Genomic DNA, 23,118 nt, shown 5'->3' on the forward strand with positions numbered 1-23,118 from the left:
CAGCAAGCATCATAGACAAGGCAGAGGTATGCTAATACAATCATCCCATGGTCTATGTTTTAGAGAAAAGTCACAGCAGACCAGTGTTACTGCCCCCTCTGAAAACTGAACAGTACAGGCCTTTTACAAAACTTGATGTTTAGCAACTGCCAGTTAAACAGTTTGTTCTGCATGTCTCATTCACCACCTTACTGCACAAGTAAGAACATAAGAAATAGGAGTAGGCCATCTAGCCCTTCGAGCCTGCCCCACCATTCAATAAGATCATGGCTGATCTGTCGCTGCTCAGTTCCACTTTCCCGCCCTCTCCCCATAACCCTTAATCCCCTCTCTTATCAAAAACCCATCAACCCGCGTCTTAAAAATATTTAGCGAGGCACCCTCCACCACTTCAACGGGCAGAGAATTCCAGAGATTCACCACCATTTGACTGAAGAAGTTCCTCCTCAACTCCGTTCTAAACCGCCCCCCTTTTATTTTGAGGCTGTGCCCCCTAGTCCTACTGTCTTTTTTGAGCGGGAAGAGTCTCTCCACCTCTATCCTATCCATCCCATTCATCATCTTATACGTCTCAATGAGATCTCCCCTCATTCTTCTAAACTCTAACGAGTACAAGCCCAGTTTATTCAGCCTCTCCTCATAGCTCAACCCCCTCAACTCCGGTATCAGCCTAGTAAACCTCCTCTGCACTCCCTCCAAGGCCAAAATATCTTTGCGCAGGTGCGGCACCCAAAACTGCACAGTACTCCAGCTGCGGCCTCACCAATGCCCTATACAGCTGCAGCAAGACCTCCCTACTTTTATATTCAATCCCCCTCGCTATGAAGGCCAGCATCCCATTCGCCTTCCTGACCACCTGCTGCACCTGCAAGCTGGGTTTTTGCGACTCATGCACAAGGACCCCGAGGTCCCTCTGCACCGTCGCCTGCTGCAGTTTTTCGCCCCGTAAGTAATAGTCCTTTCTACCATTCTTCCTACCAAAGTGGACCACCTCACACTTGCCAACATTAAATTCCATTTGCCATTTCCTGGCCCATTCGCCCAGCCTATCTAGATCCTTCTGCAGACTCTCCACACCCTCCGCACAATTTGCCGTTCCCCCAATCTTGGTGTCATCAGCAAATTTCTACACCCTACACTCGGTTCCCTCCTCCAGATCATCTATATATCAAGTAACTATATATATCTATATATCAAGATATATATCAATATATCATCTATATATCAAGATCATCAAGTAACTCGGTTTCTGATTCCCCAAAGTCTGTTTATCAGAATTTGCATGAAAACTGGAGTAATTCACACTGGATTCTTCAGTGGGAGTTCAGAGAAGACTCTCCCACACTCTCATTGTAAAAGGACACCACTGAGAATATTAAATTTCAGAAGGTGGGCCTATTCCCACTGGAGAGGCTGAATACAGCAGGTCAGCCTGCAGTTTGCTGGCCAGCTCAGGCCCCCCCATCATGCCCCCGTCCATTCGCGGTCCAGCCTGTCAGCCTACAGTTTGCTGGCCTGATTGACTGCTGGCCAGCCCAGGATCTCTGGAGTACTGCTCCCTCCTCCAACCCCCACCACCACCTCCAGCAACAACAACTCCCCCCTCCATTCTCTGCAGGCACATCTTCTCCCTTGACCGAGCTCCCCGATCACTGACCTCCCTCCTGCCCCCATCAATCCCCATGCAGAGTGGCAGTGGGACCTTCCCCACCCCCTGCAGCTATTGCCCGAGGCCCCAATTGGTCTCAATCTCCTGCCAAGGTGCTCCCTGGGCATGGCCACAGGCTGACACTGCCAAGGTGCTCATGCCCAGCAGGCACCCCACCACTCGACCCCCTGGTGGGTCCCGACTACTCTCCCTTCACTCCAGCGGGGTCAGGCCACTAGCTCCCTGAAAGTGGGGAGCTACTATAATCCCTGCTGGAGTGAAACAATCTGGTGGGGTGGGAGAGGCTAGGGGGCCCAGAGAATTCAGTCCCAGACCCACTGATAGTGTTTTACATAGTACTTAAATACTATTTAAGTGCTAGCCTCTCCTCCCATCCGATTTCCAGCACTATGCAGACACCGCTGGAAATCCAGGTCTGGGAGATGCAATCACAGCGCAAATGCTCACGGCAGTCCTGTGAATCAGCTGACGTGCGATTCTCCGATTTAAAATTAGTGCATCAATCCCCAATGTGATCAATACCATCCAGGACAAAGCAGCATGCTTGATTGTCACACCTTCCACAAATATTCACTCTCGCGACTATTGACAGATTGTGACAGTGGGGTGGACCATCCACCAGTTATACTGCAGAAACTCATCAAGGCTCCTTAGGCAGCAACTTCCAAATCTATGACCATTACCATCTAGAAGGATGGACAAGGGCACCAGATACTTGGAAACATCGCCTCCTGATAGTTCCCTGAAGCCATTCACCATTTTGATTTGGAAACAGTAATTCTTTCACCGTTACTGGGTCAATTTTTTCTTACTCCCTCACTAACAGCACTATGGATGCACCTACATCACAGGGACTGCAGCTATTCAAGAAAGCAGTTCACTACTTCCAAGGGTAATTAAGGATGAGTAATAAATGCTGATCTAACCAGCTGTACCTACACCCCATAAATGAATTAAAAATAAATTGTGCAAAATATGATCATACGGCAAAGCATCTGCATGCACCAATGAGCTGGCATAGCAAACACTTCTTTAATCTTTGCAATGTCATTCTTCTTGGGCAGGTGGTTAAAAATCAGAATATTAATATTCATAATTTCAAATGACTCAAGGGTTCCCAAGAAATTAAATCAAGTGATGCAGAAAACTAAATTTTCAAATTCATAATATTCTATTTACAAAAGGTAAAACAAATATTTCTCATCAAGAATATACACTTCTGCAATAAAAACTCAATGCTTAGTTTGACATACTATGAAAATATTACCTGGCAGAGTCTGAAGTCCAGCAATGATCTCCTTTCTCCTTTTCTGCATAGAGATACGATCCTGAGACATCATGAGACCAAACATAATCAAGGAAACAAACTGGCTAGTGTAGGCCTGCAAAGACAAGTTATGAAAAAGGTTCAGAATGCTGCATTAAATATACTTAGGAACTATTTATATAGCTCCTTGGAATTATCAAAGTTTTTAAAGTCATTGTGGTTATGGAGAGGACACCCTAGGCTTTCCAGTGGAAGTGTTCTGTTGTGATTAGAACTTTAAACAAATTACTCATTTTAAAGCCAGACATTTTATCATTTGATTCAGCAGTGTTCTTTACAATCCTGCTTGCATAACAAGTAAAATACATGATGATGTTTTTCAAAATGGCCACTGCCTATTTGAGAAATCTACTTGCTGATGGTTCTTATCATGTTAACTCTCATTATAAAATTTCCTTTATACTGATTGGAAAACATTAACAGCCACCTTAGAAATGGAGAGAGAGAAGATTGATCAGTCTCTTGGAATTCCAGAATATTACTTCAAGAATATTTTTTGATCTCTGGATTTCCCAGTTTCTTCCTTTGAAGCATTTGATTTTGAACAAAAAGGCTACAATGAAAAAGTTCACCTTGCAACCCCAGCAGAGGGTGTTTCCAGAGACTGTTGTAAAGAAAATGAAGTCTGGAAAAAGGCTAGCAATAATACACCTCCATAACGCGGGAACTGGAATATTTCAACTCTATGTTGTTCTTACAGGGCCCTGTAAACATGTGGATTGATTTGTCATTCTTTTTAAACAATCCAAGTATACAATATTCAAAAAATATTTCACTTATTTTACCATTAGCATTTCCATGATATATCAGTAGTAAAATATTTCTGATTAATAGCTTTTCTTTACACCAGAACTAATTTTTCCTGTTTGAAAACTAACTACAAAAATTTCGTCTGTTTGCATCAGCATATTAGATGCCTTCCAAAACCCTCTACATACTGAAATTGAGATTATATCGTGCAGATCCTACACCACATGGACTGCAGCTATTCAAGGCAGCAGCTCACCAAATTCTCAAGGGCAATCAGGGAGGGGAAATAAACACCAGCCTAGCCAGCGACACCGACACTCCAATTTTTAAAAATCATGATGTGGTCACCAATTTAACAGAAAACCCAAAAGTCAAACCATAATGGGTCGCTTGCATTAAAAAAAAATCACTAACTGATCAACTTATATTTATGGATTTTCCGTGTGCTATTGGACCAACCAGTGCATCGGCACATTAAAATCTGTGTGTCTGTCCTCTTTGGTCCTTTCCCTACTAGGGAGTAGGGCAAATACTTTTGTACACTTGAGTGCAGTGTTCATCAATTCACTGCAGTAGATCAATTTAATAGAAAATGTGATGTTTTTGTTCTAATTTAATCCAATTCAATAAAAGCTGTTTTAGAAATGTTTTTAGAATATTCAACACCAATTCAAAGTTTAGAGTTGGAGTTGAGCCAATTTGGATTGATGGCTAAAAAACAATCTTCTTGTCACACCCTATTTTACTTTACTGCGCATAATACAAAACTGAATATAGACAATTATTAGGGTTGTTTAAGCAATCACAATTCTCAAATACTCAAAGAACCAATACAAGGTAACATTGCTGATTTTAAAATAAACTCATTAACCTTAGTGCTCGCCACACCAATTTCAGGTCCAGCATTAATATGTATACCACAATCAGTTTCTCGAGAAATAGAGCTTCCAACTGTGTTTGTGATGCCAATAGTCAAAGCACCACGATCCTTACAGTATCGCAGAGCCATGAGCGTATCTGCAGTTTCACCTGTTAAACGGAAACAGATTCATGGTGCATAAACCACAGGTAACATTTGATAAGATAATGTTTGATAAGATTTCAATGTATCTTTTTAGAACAGCATAAAGAATATTAGCCTCATAATTGCATGCAGATGTACAAGTTATTGAATAAATAAAATACATTAGACTTGCAAAAATATGTTTGAATGCACACCTGACTGGCTAATAAAAAAGCAGACATCATCTCTGAAAACAGGAGTACTTCTGTCCAAGAAATCACTGGCAAGTTCAACCATCACTGGTAGTTCAGTTAGTTCTTCCAATACCTGACGAGTCTAGATTGATCAAGAATATCGGATATAACGAACAAACAGAATATACATTAGTTATGTGCAACCTAGCCTCTGATTTTGTTCTGTCATGTAATTTGTTTCAGTGTGCAACCTTTTAAATTTTTTGCAAACATGCCCTCATATAACTTTAAAGGACCGAGTTGTGTGGCATGTTTGGGTTGCTACACATTTGTACAGCTCAGAAAGAACATAAAGCAACTGTTCCAATCCACATAATATCCATGCTTAAGCATAGTTTAAGCTTGATTTTAAAAAACTTTCAGAAACCATTCATTTGGTGATGGAATCAGTGCTTTCAATGTTCATATTTATTGAGGCAGCCCTAACTGAAAATGGAAACTGTAAACAGAAACTGAAAAGGGAAAATGAGAGAGGAAATAGAAAAGAAACTGACCCTCCTAGTTTCTAAGGAAATGAAAATTGAAGTCAGGATTGGAAACCAAAACTATTTTAAAAATTAATTTATGGTATGTTTGGCGGGGGCAGGCAGGCAGGCAGTGTTTTGGCAGGAGGAGTTCCAGGGAATTTTATCCAGTGAGAGAAAGAGCTAGCATTACATTTCCAAGTCAGGGTGATGAGTCACTTGGAGGAGAACTTCCAGGTAGTGGTGCTCCCATCTGACTTGTCCTTCTAGATGGCAGCAGTCATGGCTTTGGCTGTGCACTGTATTTTGTAGATAGTACACTATTGCCATTGTTTGTCTGTGGTGGAGAGAGTGAATGTTTATGGAAGGATGCCAATCAAGAGGCAGCTTTGTCCTGGATGGTGTCGAGCTTCTTGAACGTTGAAGCTGCACTCATCCAGCCAAGTGAAGACATTCCATCATAATCTGTGCCTTGTAGAAGGTGGATAAGCGTGGAGGCAAGTTATTTGCTGCAGGATTCCTAGCCTCGGATCTGGCTTGTTGCCACAATATATGGCTAATCCAGTTCCATTTTCAATCAATGGCAATCCCCAGGATGCTGATACATTGACTGATGCTATATAAATGGACGCAGAACCAAGCTCAGTGGTAGCAGTTGATGAATCCAGTGGTGTAGTAATGGCAAGGTGATGTCAGAGGCCAGATCGAGATTAAATTGTTGCAGATATTTGTTAGTGTGGACATATGCCATATAGACCAGGTTCAATGTGTGCAATTTTAGGTGAAGACTGTGCCTGGGGAACTTGGTTTGGTCATGTGCTGCTAGCAGCACAGATTCAGGCCAGCTCTGAAGAACTCAGGTGGTCAGGAAGGCAAATGGGATGCTGGCCTTCATAGCGAGGGGGATTGAATATAAAAGTAGGGAGGTCTTGCTGCGGCTATATAGGGCATTGGTGAGGCCGCAGCTGGAGTACTGTGCGCAGTTTTGGGCGCCGTACTTGCGCAAGGATATTTTGGCCTTGGAGGGAGTGCACAGGAGGTTTACTAGGCTGATGCCAGAGTTGAGGGGGTTGAGCTATGAGGAGAGGCTGAATAAACTAGGCTTGTACTCGTTAGAGTTTAGAAGAATGAGGGGAGATCTCATTGAGACGTATAAGATGATGAATGGGATGGATCGGATAGAGGTGGAAAGACTCTTCCCGCTCAGAAAGGGCAGTAGGACTAGGGGGCACAGCCTCAAGATAAAGGGGGGGGCGGTTTAGAACGGAGTTGAGGGAGAACTTCTTCACTCAAAGGGTGGTGAATCTCTGCCCGTTGAAGTGGTGGAGGCTACCTTGCTAAATATTTTTAAGACGCAGGTTGATGGGTTTCTGATAAGAGAGGGGATTAAGGGTTATGGGGAGAGGGCAGGAATGTGGAACTGAACCACGACAGATCAGCCATGATCTTATTGAATGACGGGGCAGGCTCGAAGGGCCAGATGGCCTACTCCTGCTCCTATTTCTTATGTTCTTAACTAAGCTGAAATTCTTTGAGAAAGATAGTTTCAAAGGATTTGACTGATTTTGCTGACTTATTCAGTCTATGGACTGAGAAACCAATTTGTAAGACCTACCTTAGTTGCATCTTCCAGTTAATGTACAACTTAGTGTTAGTGTAAGTTATAACTTATAGACAACAATGTGCATGTAAATTCATGCTTATGTTCATGTTTAATGTTAGAGTACAAGAGGTCATCTTAAATAGTATTTGGTGTTTGACTCTTGTAGCTGCATTCTTTTCGTAAATAACTGGACTTTCAAATTTCCCTTTTAAAAAAGTTATGGATCTCCCCTGAGACCATAACACATCCCACATCCTTGTTCAATTACGATGAATAAACTCCAGGTACAACATTGAACTATATAGAAGTCCAGGAGCAGCCATTCTGTTGAGGGATGAATTCTGGCTTGAACACTGGAAGAACAGGCCTATTTTGTAGTTGAATATTGCCATGGGATCTTTTACATTGTTTTGATAGGGAAGATGGTTTACTGTCTCCCTTCCAAATGTGTATTTTCATGACATGCAATCAATGGACAATGGAGTGCCAACAGTTCTTTAAACCTACCAAAGCTAGACAATTGGCACTGTGCTTCTCCAATCAGGAATGTAACAATCAGCTTGTAAATGAATTTGTAAGTTATTTTGTGAGCCTATCCACGTCAAGGAAATGATTCATAGACAAATAAAGGTGGATTATGTAAGAACATGGGTTCTCTTGTGTGGTGTTAGATATAAACAAGAATTCATACAAAAGGATGTATAAGACTCTTGTGATTATGTAGCTGATTGAGTGGAAGCAAGGTTTTCCAGGCAAGCCATTGTGATCCCCTTCAGAAGTAAGTGAAGACTTTGCTGAGTATGGGTATTAGATCTCTTACTCATGTTGGAGGATGACATCTTCATTACAACGATTGCACTGACCTGCTTACCCACTGTTTAGGCCACCTGTAGCGGTGGCAGTTGCAGTAATATCCCATTTGACTTTCAGGAATTTGTCCCCAAAAGTAGTTGCATCTTGTCCTCCCTCACTCAATGATTCAGGTAGAGATATTAGGTGACATTTTTAAAGCTCTTTACTGTAATTTCTGCCTCTCCCAACTTTTGTTTCTGGTATGTGATATAAACTGTTCAAACATGATCCAGTCATATGGTGCATTTTTATAAGACAACCCTGGATAATCACAACAGCCTGCCCATCTCTGCTGATTCTACAAGTGGTGGATCACCTCAAAGTGAAATTCAGCTGTCAGTATTTTTCCAATAAAATAAAACTGGGCATGAAGTTTTGGAACTGTCAGTTTGGCAAGATGCTCACACTACTTAAAAAAAATTTAAGCAGACTTTTTAAACAATCTGCTTCAATTCATCTCAAAATAGTTTTGTGTATAGTTCTCCTGCCATCCCCAATATTAATGCTTCAGTTCCTAACATCAAATATACCAAGAACAAGAAAGACATGCAATGAGGTTTAGAAGATAATAAGGAACATGATAAGCTTTACAATTCAGTAAAGGATCAAACAAGTGGATGAGTATCCATTCCAACTGAATCATCACTACAACAAATAGCAGACACGTTCCAGCTGAGAGGACGATTTTTTTTCCTTCCTTCCAAAACAGGCTGCTGTCTGAAGACTATCAGAAGGTCAGATCCATTTCCAACATCAGGCTAGCATAATTGGGATGCCCTGTTCAGTGATCAATAATTACTAGCAGGCAGCTTGCCATACGAAGGGGGCCGAAATCTGGTGATTCTATGAGTTAGGCAAGCTATGCATCTATAAGTCTGTAAAGAGAGTGTAGATACAGTCAAGAATTCATATAAAAGGGGGTATAAGAATAAGAAGTCAGGAGGTGGGGGACCATACACCAGGAGACTGCAGTGTTTTTGTGGAGCGAGAGAAGTATTTTTGCTCCCTCTAGCTTCCCTCAAAATTTCTGAAAAAATGTTCGAGTGTTTCTGAGCACTTCCACCAAGGCCTACTGGTTAGGCTGCTTACCAGGCTCCTCCCATTTGTATCTTAAAATTTTCTAACCAGCTGAAGCTAAGAGAGCATGCTGTTAACTTATTTGCAGGCCTGCCTGAAAATTCATCAGGCAGGCATTGGGCATCCAAGAGGCAACCTAATTTACCCCCAATTTTAAGCAGTTGTCTACTCATTTTGGAGACGAAAAATGGGCAGATGAAAATAGCTCCTAAAGCGTCAAGTGTTTTGTTCAGCATATTAATTTGAGGGGAGGGGAAATCAACTAATGACCTAAATTTTGAGTTAAATGAAATAGCAAACGTAAAGTAGTGTTCTTAACTGCAGCCAAGATTTAAGAGGTTGCACAACACAACATTCAAACTTACTGCAACTGCAGCATGGTAACTCGTTCCACAGCCAATCAAGAGCAAGCGCCTGCACCTTTTTATCTCTTTGAGGTGATCTTTCAATCCACCTAGCATAACTGTAAAAAACACATTAATGATTATAAAACATTATATAGCTTTGCTCATTAATATTGCACATTCAACATATGAATAATTGTGTCAACCATCAATTGACAAGTTAACAGATGTGACTGAAGCTGGCTTCTGCCTCAAATACAAACAAGAAAACTTTACCAGTGCTTGTTTCAAAGTTCACTCTTCCTCGCAGAGTATTAACTACGGATTCTGGTTGTTCAAAAATCTCTTTCTGCATGAATGCACTGAAGTTACCTGCATCAAAAATTTGCAAACACTAATTAGTCAAAAAATGTTAAGATACACCTGAAATAGTTACCTCAATAAATGTTCAAAGCACTCAAATCTACTATTCAGCTCACTGCAAATAAACCGTATTAGCCTACGTAACAGGAGGAGATAAAAAGTTCCATCAAAAAGAACTGGGTAATTTAAGGAAAGACTTTAGTTGGGCCCTCAGAAAAGTAAGAAAATTGTGAAAATAAAAATTGATAAGTTTCTTTATTAAAATCTTAACAATTGAATAATTGACCCAACTTGGATTTAGAAAATTACTCAATTTCAGCTTTACAAGCATTTTAGCCTCATCATTTATTAAGCTGTGGGGCATAACAAAATTCTTGCTGGAACTGTCACAAGCACAGAATTTGCTTTTAAAATTAAAAAGCAGAAAATGTTGCAAATAATCAGTAGGTCAGGAAGGATCTGCAGAGAGAAAAACAAGAGTTCATGTTTAGGTCAGTGACCCTTGTCAGAACTCAACTTCCCTTCTTACATTTACAGTATAATGAAAAGTCATCTATATAATGCAAATATTTGGACCTTCACTCAAGGCCCAAACGTGAAACAGAGGAAAAAAAATACAAGATTAGCAAACTACACTATTTGAAAATATAGGGGGAAAAGAGCGGAATTCTCCAGGCCCACTAGCACCCAGTGGGAATCATGTTGACCCAGAAAATCAGGCACCAGGCATACAATGGGTTTTGTGCTGGGCATCCAACCTATCATGATGCTCCCGACCTGCCACATGGCCCCGAGCGGGCGGAAACTTTATTATTCACATTGCCTTTTAAATACAATTGGTGGGCTTGAAGGCCAATTCAATTCTATTATTCAACCGCCTCCCAATCAGTTCTGCACCACGTGGGCTTAGGTACAGGTCCTGGCAATCGTGGACCTGGCATGTTGGACCCCAAGGAAGGGGAGGGAGGGGTTCAAGGAAGCAAGCCCACTGCCCAATTGCCCTCCACCACAGGCAAGTTGCAGAGGGAGGGTTCCCAAGGGTCCTAGGGGTGGGTGGGCTTGGGTTGGGGGCATTGGGTTGATCTGAGCATTGTCACCTAGGATGTTTGGGGGGGGGGGGGGGGGGGGGGGTGGAAATCCTATGGCTGAACTGTCACTTTTGGTTGTGCAGATCTGAAGATCACCCTGAGCACGGTGATTTCAGGCAGCTTCCTACTCAATATCCGAGAGAACTTAAATGGCTGTGTCACTTTAATCTCTGTGTCCCCGGTCACCTGGCAGGCCTTTAAATCACAGTAGTGCTCGATTCTGCATCACAGATTTCCCTTTCTCTCTCCGAGAAGCTGCAGGTATGAGAATACCCTTTTGAAAGATCTTCCAAAAAACTTTTGAAAGCCTTTGTTTCCATTTATTCAGTTTCTGTCCAGACATTTTAACTTTCATTTGATTGACAGCTTAATGGATTTTAAACAGCAAGCAGCTGTTCTTATCTTTTTTCATGCGAATGCATTTTCATTAACAACCATTCCTAACTGTAATGTTTACACAAAAGAGGAAGTGAAAAGCACTTAGTTGTTTTGAAATTGCCTGCAACCAAAGAGGGCACATGGGCACTGGACTTGCCTCCTTGACAGCACTTGGGGTCCAAGGCCAGAGTGTCAGTGCTATGGGCATTGTCAATGCATTGGGCCTGAAAGGAGCCTGGGTTTGGTGACATGGGGGGCTGAGTCCCCCTCATGTTTGCATGATCGTGGTCACGGGGGAGGAGAGAGAGGGGGATGACTCATTATTTGAGTGGTGGGGGGAGGAGGCCCGTTGTCGTCATTGGTGGTGGTAGGAGAACCGGTCTACAACCAGGGACAAACTGCCCTTCAAAAATTGCATCCTGAAAAAGTTTTTCAAAATTTCTGAAAAGCCAGGCTGGCCAGTGCGATGCATAAATTTTCATCCATCAAGTGGGAGAACGCCACCTACAGATGCTGCCACTTTTCCTGCTGGTACAAACACTTAGTCCCGATCTGGGAGAATTGCTGCCATAATGTTAGAATGATAAGAATACAAGAGAAAATATTGAGACAGGGAAGACTGGGTAATCCAAATTGCTACAAATTCAAGTTTACTTGAATCAGGCTTCCATTACTGGGTACATTAAAAAACCTTATTACAGGCAGGCCTCAACTTTATGATGTTTAAAGTATGATGAATGGCACTTTCAACCTTTATAAATTGACATGCTGTTCTGACTTTACATCGTCAGCTTGGACCTTATGTCAGTAAACAAGTTCGTAGTCATCAATTTTCTGTGCCGCCCATCTCCCTGACTCGAGATGCTCAGTTGCTCTTTGATACATTTACTTTGTGTTTCCAAACGTTTTCTTAAAATTTATATTTCATAATATTATTTTTGCTCTATAATTGATCGAGTACAAAATTCTGGGTTATTTTGGTGAAAAGGGGGCATCAGGCCTTGGTTCAGGAACCAACCCCTGCTTTATAACATTGTTCTAGTGGGAAAATTGCATTTAAGCTCAAAATGTGGTTTTAAGAACATAAGAAATAGGAGCAGGAGTAGGCCATCTAGCCCTTCGAGCCTGCCCCGCCATTCAATAAGATCATGGCTGATCTGTTGTGGCTCAGTTCCACTTTCCCGCCCTCTCCCCATAACCCTTAATCCCCTCTCTTATCAAAAACCCATCAACCCGCTTCTTAAAAATATTTAGCGAGGCAGCCTCCACCACTTCAACGGGCAGAGAATTCCAGAGATTCACCACCCTTTGAGTGAAGAAGTTCCTCCTCAACTCCGTTCTAAACCGCCTCCCCTTTATCTTGAGGCTGTGCCCCCTAGTCCTACTGTCTTTTTTGAGCGGGAAGAGTCTCTCCACCTCTATCCTATCCATCCCATTCATCATCTTATACGTCTCAATGAGATCTCCCCTCATTCTTCTAAACTCTAACGAGTACAAGCCTAGTTTATTCAGCCTCTCCTCATAGCTCAATCCCCTCAACTCCGGTATCAGCCTAGTAAACCTCCTCTGCACTCCCTCCAGGGCCAAAATATCCTTGCGCAGGTGCGGCGCCTAAAACTGCACACAGTACTCCAGCTGCGGCCTCACCAATGCCCTATACAGCTGCAGCAAGACCTCCCTACTTTTATATTCAATCCCCCTCGCTATGAAGGCCAGCATCCCATTCGCCTTCCTGACCACCTGCTGCACCTGCAAGCTGGGATTTTGCGACTCATGCACAAGGACCCCGAGGTCCCTCTGCACCGTCGCCTGCTGCAGTTTTTCGCCACGTAAGTAATAATCCTTCCTACCATTCTTCCTACCAAAGTGGACCACCTCACACTTGCCAACATTAAATTCCATTTGCCATTTCCTGGCCCATTCGCCCAGCCTATCTAGATCCTTCTGCAGACTCTCCACACCCTCCGCACAATTTGCCTTTCCCCCAAATCTTGGTGTCATCAGCAAATTTCGACACCCTGCACTCGGTTCCCTCCTCCAGATCATCTATATAAATGGTAAATAGCTGAGGCCCCAGCACCGACCCCTGGGGCACCCCACTAGTCACCAACCGCCAATCCGAATAGCACCCATTGACCCCCACTCTCTGCCTCCTATTTGACAACCAATCCTCTATCCACGCTAACACCCTACCCCCAACTCCATGTCCCCTGACCTTCTGCAATAACCTCTTGTGAGGTACCTTGTCAAACGCCTTCTGAAAATCCAGAAAGACCACATCCACCGGCTCTCCTCTATCCACTGCCCTAGACACATCCTCATAGAACTCCAGTAAAAAATGTTTCCGGAACCAATTGTGTTCTAAGTCTGAGAATTACCTGTATTATAATATTAGCAAAGGCTATAAAATTTATATTTCAGAATTAAAACATGGAAATGAGCCCAGAGATTTCTAGTCAAGTACACTATGGGTAGAAGTAAAACACTGATAGATTTACTTGTTTGATGTGAGTGAACATGGATTTACTCTGACTGTCTATCAGGAAAACAAAGTTCACTCCGTATATACACGCACTATAAAACATCTACAGGCTTCCACCCATTTTTTAAAATTTGGGTTCATAATTAGATTTGCACACTCTTCTCACCTTTCATTATTTGATGCAATTCAATCTGCAGAGTGTGTATGGCTCTTGATGCCAAATCACCCACTGATCTTTCAATACGGTGAATGGAGAGGCAACCATCAGCCACTGCAGCAATATCATCATCTTCCAGAAATATAACTTTGTTTGTGTGCTCAATGATTGCACTGTTGAAGAATGATTTAATATTGTAAATATTCAGATTTTCTAACTGAATTGTAAATAAGAAATTACAAATGACTATTTCCTGCACATATATCACAGCAACTGATATTTTCAAATTTTTTCCTGATTTAAAATCTGTCTACGCATCATTTAATATTTTCTCCAGTAAAAAGGACAATAGCAGCATCTTTCTTAAATCATAGCTATTTCAAACCCAGTGTTACAAAGCATGTTGTACAACATTAAAAAGGTGCTATATAAATGCACACTGTTGTCATCTGTCTAGTCAAGGTCTCCACATGAGAAATAAAAGAAAAAGAGCATTCTTATAGTGCCTCATCACATCTTCACAGCATACCCAGCACTTTGCAGTCAATAACTTTGGAAGTCAGTCACTGTAACATAGGTAGATGAAGCAGTCAATTTCCATACAGAAAGATTCCACAAAGAACTAGTATGTACATTTTTTGATCATTTGGTTAGGACGGACATTGGCTAAGATACCAAAAAAACCATACTCTTCTTGAAATAGTGCTATGGGACCTTAAAGTAATTAATTAAATTACTGGATGGATATACAAAGCCTCAATTTAAACTTACTGGAAATACAGCATCTCTGACACAGTGCAGCACTTTTTCAGTACTGAATTTAATGTTCAGCCTAGATTCTGTGCCTCAAAACCCACAGATTTAAGAGCTTCACAGAATTCCTACAGTGAAGACGATCATTCAGCTCATCAAACCTGCACTGTCAACAATCCCACCAAGCCTATCCCCACAACCCCACTGATATAACCTGTTGGTCCCCCTGACACTAACATGCAATTTTGCATGGTCTACCCATCTGGCACATCTTTGGAACGTGGGAGGAAACCACAGCACCCAGGGGAAACCCAAGCAGACACTCGGAGAAAATACAAACTCCACACAGTCATCCAAGTCCAGAATGGAAACTGGTGCTAATTACTGTGCCACCAATGCCTTAACCAAGCTGACTATTTTGAACACAATAGTTACTTTAAGCACTTTTATAATTTAGTTTTATCCCAAATACAAACTATTTTTGGAGAAGTGATATAGTTAAGTATCCAATAGTCCCTATAGGATCAGATCCAACTTTCAACGAAACAGACAAACATACAAATTAGGAGCTGCAGAGGCGATTTGGTCCCTCAAGCCTACCTTGCCATTCAAAAAGATCATAGTTGATCTAACTGCAGCATCAACTTTCCTTCCTACTCCCTCCACCCTCCGACTCCCTTGTCAATCAAGAATCTAACTCACTCAGCCTTAAAAATATTCAATGACCCTACTTCACTGCTCTCTGGAGAAGCAGGATTCACGGGCAGACACACAACCTTCTGAGAGAAAAACATTCTCCCCAACTTAAATGGGAGATGTCTTACTTTTAATCTGGCCCCCTAGTTCTGGTCTGTCCTATAAGGGGACAGGTCCTTTCAGTATCTACCCTGTCAAATCCCTCAAGATTTTATGTTTCAACAAGATTGCTTCTCATTCCTCTAAACTCCAATGGTACAGGCCCATCCTTCCTCATAAAAGGAAACCCTCGAGTCCTAGGAGCCAGTTGAGTGGACCTTGACTGAACTTTTTCTTAAATTAAGACAACCAAAACTGTACTCTAGATGTGGTCACATCACTACCCCATATGATTATAGCAAAAGATCCATACTTTTACATTTCATTCCCCTCACAATAAATGACAACATTCCATTTGCCTTCCTGATCACTTGCAGCACCTGCATACTAACTTCTTGTGATTCTTCTACTAGGACATCCCAATCCAGGAAAACATTTCTACAGAACAATTAACCGGGCCACATTCAAAGCAAACAACATCACAGGCATTAAACAGAAAATGCTGGATAAATGTGAGCTACCAGTCCAAGAGTTAATAGCAATGAAGAATATATTAGCAATCAGTGTTTACCAATCTGCCAAAACTATTAGATGATGTTTAACGAAGAAAAGATGGAGATGATCTAGGTCTTTAAACTGATAATAGGATCATACAAAACCAATATAGGCAGGCTATTTAATTTATCCAAGTAAAATCTATAAGTCAAAGTCCAAGGATAATAAAAACACTTTCACAGAGCACGTGCCTATACAACAAATGCACTAGAAAAATAGTTAAGCACAGAAGTTTTACAGTGCAGGTGGCTATTCGGCCCATGGTATCTACACCAGCTTTCCAAATGAGCATCACGACTTAGTGCCACAACCTTGTCTTTTCCACCACTCTTGCACAGTAAACATCTAACATCCTCTAAAATGCCTTGATAAAAATCCGTCTCCACCAAACTTGCATTCCAGAATCAAACAACTCGCTGTGTGAAAACCTTTTTTCCCCTTCACATCATATGAATGTTCCCAATTAATTTCTTTAAAAACTGATGGGACAAACATATCGTTAATAGCAAAGTCAACATGAAGGATAGACACAGACAATCATGTTCTGAAGTAAAATAGTACATATGTTGGAAATCTGAAACAAACAAAGTGTTATAAATACTCAATAGCTCAGGCAGCATCAGTGAAGAGAAAAACTGGTTTTGCTTCAGGTCAATAATTTGATTCTTTTGGTCAATTTATTAGCATGCCAACTCATGTCATCTTTAGCAAACCATGGGTATTAATTTTGGTTTGAATTTTCCAGCCACTCCCACCAGTAGCATTTTCAGCCATATCACTGAACTTGAAGTTTATGATCACATCCAGGTCGTGAGGGATCATTAAATTCCATTCTACAAGTAGTATTTTCAAAAAAATATGAACAGACATTTCTACATACCTTGCATCAGATGCAAAGTAGAATTCAACAGATGATTTTTCCTCTCCAGGAGGATGCAGGCACTTAAGATTTTCTGTCTCAATTTGGTGTGCCTTGCTTGCACCCCCATTTTTGTTATTCTTGTCTATAGCATAAAAAAAGAACTTGAGCAAATCACTTAGTTCAGTGTCTTTGTTGTAAGCCCAATGGAAATAAGCAGCTCCTTCATAAAATAAGTAACAAATACAAAATTATATTACACAGCCCAAGATTTTGTTGTGAAAGTTTCAAAGGGCAATATGCAGTGCATTTCTGAATACTGCAGTACTCAGATGGGATGTTACATCAAGGATCTGCAGAACCCATCAGTTGCACATAAAGCATCCGAAGGCTCAATTCGCGGAAAATTAAGGGAGTTCTCCTTGCAGCCTAGATGATTATTATCCCTCAACTACTAGAACAGTCTATTTGGTCATTTATCTTACCTTATTTCTGTTTGTGGGACCACATTTTGTGCAAATTGGCTGCCAAAATTTCCTGTGTTACAACAGTATTATTCGTCTCACACAAGTGCCAGGCAATGACCATAATCCAATGAGCGAAGATCTAACCACTGCTGCTTAATATTCAATGACGTTACCATTATTGAATCCCCCACTATCAACATTCTGACCAAAAGCCAAACTGGACTAGCCGCATAAATACTATAGCTACAAGAGCAGGTCAGAGGCTGCAAGTAACAATTCCTTACTCCCCAAAGCCTGTCCATCACTTACAAGTCAGGGCCGTGATGGTATTGTCTATAGCTGCCTGGGTGAGCGCAGCTCTGATAACATTCAAGAATGTCAATGTCATCCCGCACAAAGCAGCCCACTTAACTTTCGCCCCATTCACATTTATTCTCTCCGCCAGCAATATAGTAGCAGCAATGTACTGCAAGATGTACTGCAGGAACTCACCAAAGCTCCTTAGGACAGTACCTTCCAACTCATGAGAATATTATCGAGAAGAACAAGGACAGCAGACACAGGGGAACACCACCACCTGGAAGCCACTCAAAAACCCAACACAAATATATTGCCATTCTTTCACTATCACTGGGTCAAAATCCTGGAACTCCCGCCTTAACAGCACAGCAGGTGTACCTATACCATATGGACGGCAGTGGTTCAAGAAGCCAGCTCACTATCACATTCTTGAGAACAATTACGAATGGGCAATAAATGCTGACCCAGCCAGCAATACCTACATCCCGTAACTGAATTAAAAAGCTCACTACCTCAAATGAATAAAACAAAATACATTTAGCAAAAATAGTTACAATAATTAGGTGTGAAGTAATCTGGAACATCTTGAAATGCAAGTTTCTTTTCAATGTCAATTTGATCTCTTCTGAATCAATAAAACTGAAGAGGAAACTTACAAATCAGTCTTTGCCAGGCTGGTTTAAATCTTGGAATAGAGTTACAATTAATGGTTCAACTACAGTAACTTCAAATTATATTTCTGATCACTCCTAATGCTTTGGCCTCAGGCCAAAATGTACGTATCCATTTACCAAACACCTCAAGCACTGGCCAAAACAAAAATCAGATTTTGTCTGTCTTTTGGCAGAGATTAATTAAGAATACAAGAAAGCTGTTTACTTTGGAACAGATATTGATTTGATCCATATACTAATGGCCAACTTACACTTTTGGTACAGTATTGGAATCTGGTCAGTAGAAAGCTGGCACTTGCTATAAACACCAATCAACAGCGGGCTTCCTCTTCTAAGAAGAATGAAAAAATGAATTCCCATTTACATGTTTAAGCATAACTGCAATCAATTAGCAAATAAATCACATACAAAATATTATGGTCAAATATCTGCATTGTTCTAAGTTCTGACTGCTTAACTTCTTGTGAGCTGTCTATTTGGTGTCACATGTAGGCCAGGTAAGGATGACAGATTTCCTTACCCAAAAGGAAATTAGTGAACCAGATTGGCTTTTACGACAATTGATTTCATGATCTTTAGTCTATTAATTCTAGGTTTTTACTGAATGCAAATTACACCACTTGACATAGTGCGATTCAAACCCAGGTCCCCAGAGCATAACCCTGGGTCTCTGGTTTACTAGCTCGGTGATAATACCACTATACACCATTAGCTCCTCATCTTGTAATTGTATGGAGAGAAATGCCATTTCAAAAATCCTTTAATTCATAGCTAAATCTATTGTTCAAATGATTTTTGCAAGGTAATTGTGATGCCTAGTTTGGAATTCTCTTCCATAAACTTTAGGATCGATTTTAACTCCTCCCTTGTGTTTAGACAATTATAAAACTGTGGTAATCTACCCTCTTCAATTTTTCTGATCAGAATTTTAACTTCAGCTAGGATTTTCTGTGCCACCTCCCCAACTGCCTTCCACTGTGGCCAATGCCAAGAGCTTCCCATCGCAAAGTCTAAAGGCTTTTGCATGGTTTGCCTGCTGCGCCACTGGGGAAGCCATTGTGGGGGTTAACTTTAGTAGGACCTGAAGATTCCACTGGGGTGAAGAGTCAAAATCCCACCTTTGGTGGTTTGAGCAAGTAAGCAGGTTATCTGCAGGAGGATCTTGCTTTAAAATACACAGATTGGGATATGATAATGTCTTTGGGTCTGACTGCAATTTTAATTCAGTCCAGTATCAGGAAGTCATCATGGTTTCCCTGCCATGTCAGCCTGCCAGCAAACACTAGTCGATCTGTGGGAGGTACTCTGCTGAGCTTTGCAAGAAAATATTGGGTCTCCTCAGGTTCCCTTCCCATCCTCTAAATGTGTTGGTCACCTAACCCTCTTGTAGCCACTTACCTGATTGCCAAAAAACGTTTTGTTTGGACTCAGGCAATACTCTGTCAACCAAAATCTAGGACCACCTGCAGCCTATCGTTCACCACTGGGTTTGGTTGGGAGAATGACAGGAGCCTTGCAGATTAGGACCAAGAGTTAAAACTTCCCCATGGCTGTTAAAACTGGTACTTTTACAACCTAATAAATCAGAGAATTCTAATTGAAAGAAAATCACATCCTTCCTTTAAGGATGTTTTTCAGTGCTCAATGTTAACTTATTTTGCTTGTTCTCTAACTCAAGTGTGCTGTATATTCTTTATCAACAGCTAGAAAGTAACCTCAATTTGAACAGGAACTGCATTTAAAATTTTGTAGAATTGGATCTGTTCATAAAACTTTATTACTACTGGCTAGGAGAGAAAAATGGAGCTGCATATAGTATTATTGACCATGGCCATGCATTTTAATTTATCTAAAATTGTTCATAATAAAATTGTTTTTAAATATACAAAATCTGGCTATTTCAACATTAGCTGCTTCATGCTAATCCAAATCCTGTAATAAAAAACTGACAAAAACTGTAATACGATAAACATTCCTAAATATGTTGCAAGAAGCAAACATTGAAATGATAAGACAAGTTATTTGGTAGCACAACAGTGCACACTGCTCCGAGCAAGAAGCTCAAATAGTAATTTTTGCAGAGAACATAACCATTCACTAACCTAGCAGCAACAGCGTCACCTGGGAAATGAAGGCTCTTGAAAACAACTGCAAATGCTCCTTCCTGCAAGTAAAACAATGAATTTAAACTCCGTCATTCATTAATTTTAATGACAGCTAAAGTGCCAGATTTGATCACTGCACAAAGACGGTTATTAGAAAAATCAAGAATACAATCTCAGTACAGTTGTGTACACAATGATCAGAACTCTTGCAAAGAAATTAAAATCCTTTCTTGACCTTCAGAGAAATATTCACAGAAGTAAAACGACCTTATTGGCACAAATTTCAGAAAAATAGTCTCCAGAAAACTATAGGAGCCTTGTAGAACATAGAACATTAAAAGCGCAGTACAGGCCTTTCAGCCCTCGATGTTGCGCCGGCCTGTGAAACCAATCTAAAGCCCGTCTAACCTACACTATTCCAATATCATCCATATGTTTATCCAATGACAATTTAAATGCCCTTAATGTTGGCAAATCCACTACTATTGCAGGCAGGGCATTCCATGCTCTTACTACTCTGAGAACCTACATCTATCATCCCTCAATTTAAAACCATGTCCCCTCATGCTAGCCATTTCCATCCAAGGAAAAAGGTTTACACTGTCCACCCCATCTAATCCCCTAAGTTGTATGCCTCTATTAAGTTACCTCTTAACCTTCTTCTCTCTAACAGAAACAGCCTCAAGTCCCTCAGTCTTTCCTCATAAGATCTTCCCACCATACCAGGCAACATCCTGGTAAATCTCCTCTGCACCCTTTCCAATGCTTCCACATCTTTCCTATATTGTAGCGACTAGAACTGTATGCAATTCTCCAAGAGCGGCTGCACAAGAGTTTTGTACAGCTGCAACATGGCCTCATGGCTCTGAAACGCAATCCCTCTACCAATAAAGGCTAACACATCGTACACCTTCTTAATAACCCTATCAACCTGCCAACTTTCAGGGACCTATGCACATGGACACCAAGATCTCTTTGCTCAAGCACACTACCAAGTAACTTACCATTAGCCCAGTATTCTGTATTCTTGTTACTCCTTCCAAAGTGAATCACTTCACACTTATCCGCATTAAATTCCATTTGCCACCTCTCAGCCCAGCTCTGCAGCTTGTCTATGTCCCTCTGTAACATCCTTCGCATTGTCCACAACTCCACCAACTTCAGTGTCATCCACAAATTTACTAACCCATCCAGGTCATTTATAAAAAAGACAGCAGTGGCCCCAAAACAGATCTTTGCGATACACCACTAGTAACTCCAGGATGAACATTTCCCATCAACAACCACCCTCTGTCTTCTTGCAGCTAGCCAATTTCTGATCCAAACCACTATGTATACCACATCAACTGCTTTACCCTCATCCACCTCTTTGGTCACCTTCTCAAAGAACTCAATAAGGTTTGTGAAGTACGATCTACCTTTCAGAAAACCGTGTTGACTATCCCTAATCAAATTATTCATTTTTGGAAAGATTTATAATCATCCAGAACTTTGCCCACAACAGAAGTAAGGCTCACTGGTTTATAATTATCAGGGTTATCTTTACTCCCCTTCTTGAAAAAGGGGACATTTGCTATCCTCTAGTCTTCTGGCACTATTCCTATAGACAATGACGACCTAAGGATCATAGCCAAAGGCTCTGTAATCTCCTCCCTAGCCTCCCAGAGAATCCTAGGATAAATTCCATCATGCCCAGGGGACTTATCTATTTTCATACTTTCCAGAATTGCTAACACCTCCTCCTTACGAATCTCAATGCCATCTAGTCTAATAGCCTGTATCTCAGTACTCTCCTTGACAACATTGTCTTTTTCCTGTGTGAATACTGATGAAAAGTATTCATTTAGCACCTCTCCTATCTCTTCAGACTCCACACATAACTTCCCACTACTGTCCTTGACTGGCCCTAATCTTACCCTGGTCATTTTTTTTTATTCCTGACATACTTATAGAAAGCTTTAGAGTTTTCCTTGATCTTACTTGCCAAAGACTTCTCATGTCCCCTCCTGGCTCTTCTTAGCTCTCTCTCTTTAGGTCCTTCCTGGCTAACTTGTAACTCTCAAGCACCCTAACTGAGCCTTCACGTTTCACCTTGACAGAGGTCTCCTTCCTCTTCACAAGCGATTCAACTTCTTTAGTAAACCATGGCTCCCTTGCTCGACCACTTTCTCCCTGCCTGACGGGTACATACTTAAAGGGCAGTAGCTGTTCCTTGAATAAGCACCACATTTCAATTGTGCCCATTCCCTGCAGTTTCCTTCCACGTCCTAAATCTCATCTAATCGCATCATAATTTCCTTTCCCCCAGGTATAATTCTTGCCCTGCAGTATATACTTATCCCTTTCCATTGCTAAGGTAAACTAAGCAAATTGTGGTCACTATCACCAAAGTGTTCACCTACCTCCAAATCTAACACCTGGCCTGGTTCATTACCCAGTACCAAATCCAATGTGGCCTCGCCTCTTGTTGCCCTGTCCACATACTATGTCAGGAAACCCTGCTGCACAATATTGGACAAGAACTGACGCATCTAAAATACTCAAACTATAGCTTTTCAAGTTAATGTTTGTAAAGTTAAAATCCCCCATAACAACTACCCTGTTACTTTCACTTCTATCCAGAATCATCTTTGCAATCCTTTCCTCTACATCTCTGGAACTTTTCAGAGGCCTATAGAAAACTACCAACAGGGTGACCTGTGACCTCTCCTTTCCTGTTTCTAATCTCAGCCCATACTACTTCAGTAGACAAGTCCTCAAACATCCTTTCTGCCACCATAATACTGTCCCTGACTAACA

General features: G+C 41.2%; 1 protein-coding gene across 2 annotated transcripts in view; it reads right to left on the reverse strand.

The window, feature by feature from the left end:
* Positions 1-23,118, reverse strand: part of LOC145351489 (glutamine--fructose-6-phosphate aminotransferase [isomerizing] 2-like) — a 63,053-nt gene that overhangs the window by 11,784 nt on the left and 28,151 nt on the right. Inside the window, exons 7-15 of one of the 2 annotated variants that reach the window (XM_080201087.1) lie at positions 20,317-20,378; positions 18,466-18,542; positions 16,795-16,918; positions 13,821-13,984; positions 9,620-9,715; positions 9,365-9,462; positions 4,965-5,085; positions 4,618-4,775; positions 2,937-3,051 (exon numbers count right to left, since the gene is read on the reverse strand). In XM_080201087.1, coding sequence (XP_080057213.1) covers positions 2,937-3,051; positions 4,618-4,775; positions 4,965-5,085; positions 9,365-9,462; positions 9,620-9,715; positions 13,821-13,984; positions 16,795-16,918; positions 18,466-18,542; positions 20,317-20,378 — 1,015 coding nt within the window. Of the gene's footprint in view, positions 1-2,936; positions 3,052-4,617; positions 4,776-4,964; positions 5,086-9,364; positions 9,463-9,619; positions 9,716-13,820; positions 13,985-16,794; positions 16,919-18,465; positions 18,546-20,316; positions 20,379-23,118 lie in introns of both variants that reach the window. The other variant, XM_080201086.1, reaches the window with a different exon arrangement.

Source organism: Carcharhinus amblyrhynchos, chromosome 13 (genome assembly GCF_965287045.1).
Source record: "Carcharhinus amblyrhynchos chromosome 13, sCarAmb.v2.hapA, whole genome shotgun sequence".
NCBI classification, from domain to species: Eukaryota; Metazoa; Chordata; class Chondrichthyes; order Carcharhiniformes; family Carcharhinidae; genus Carcharhinus; species Carcharhinus amblyrhynchos.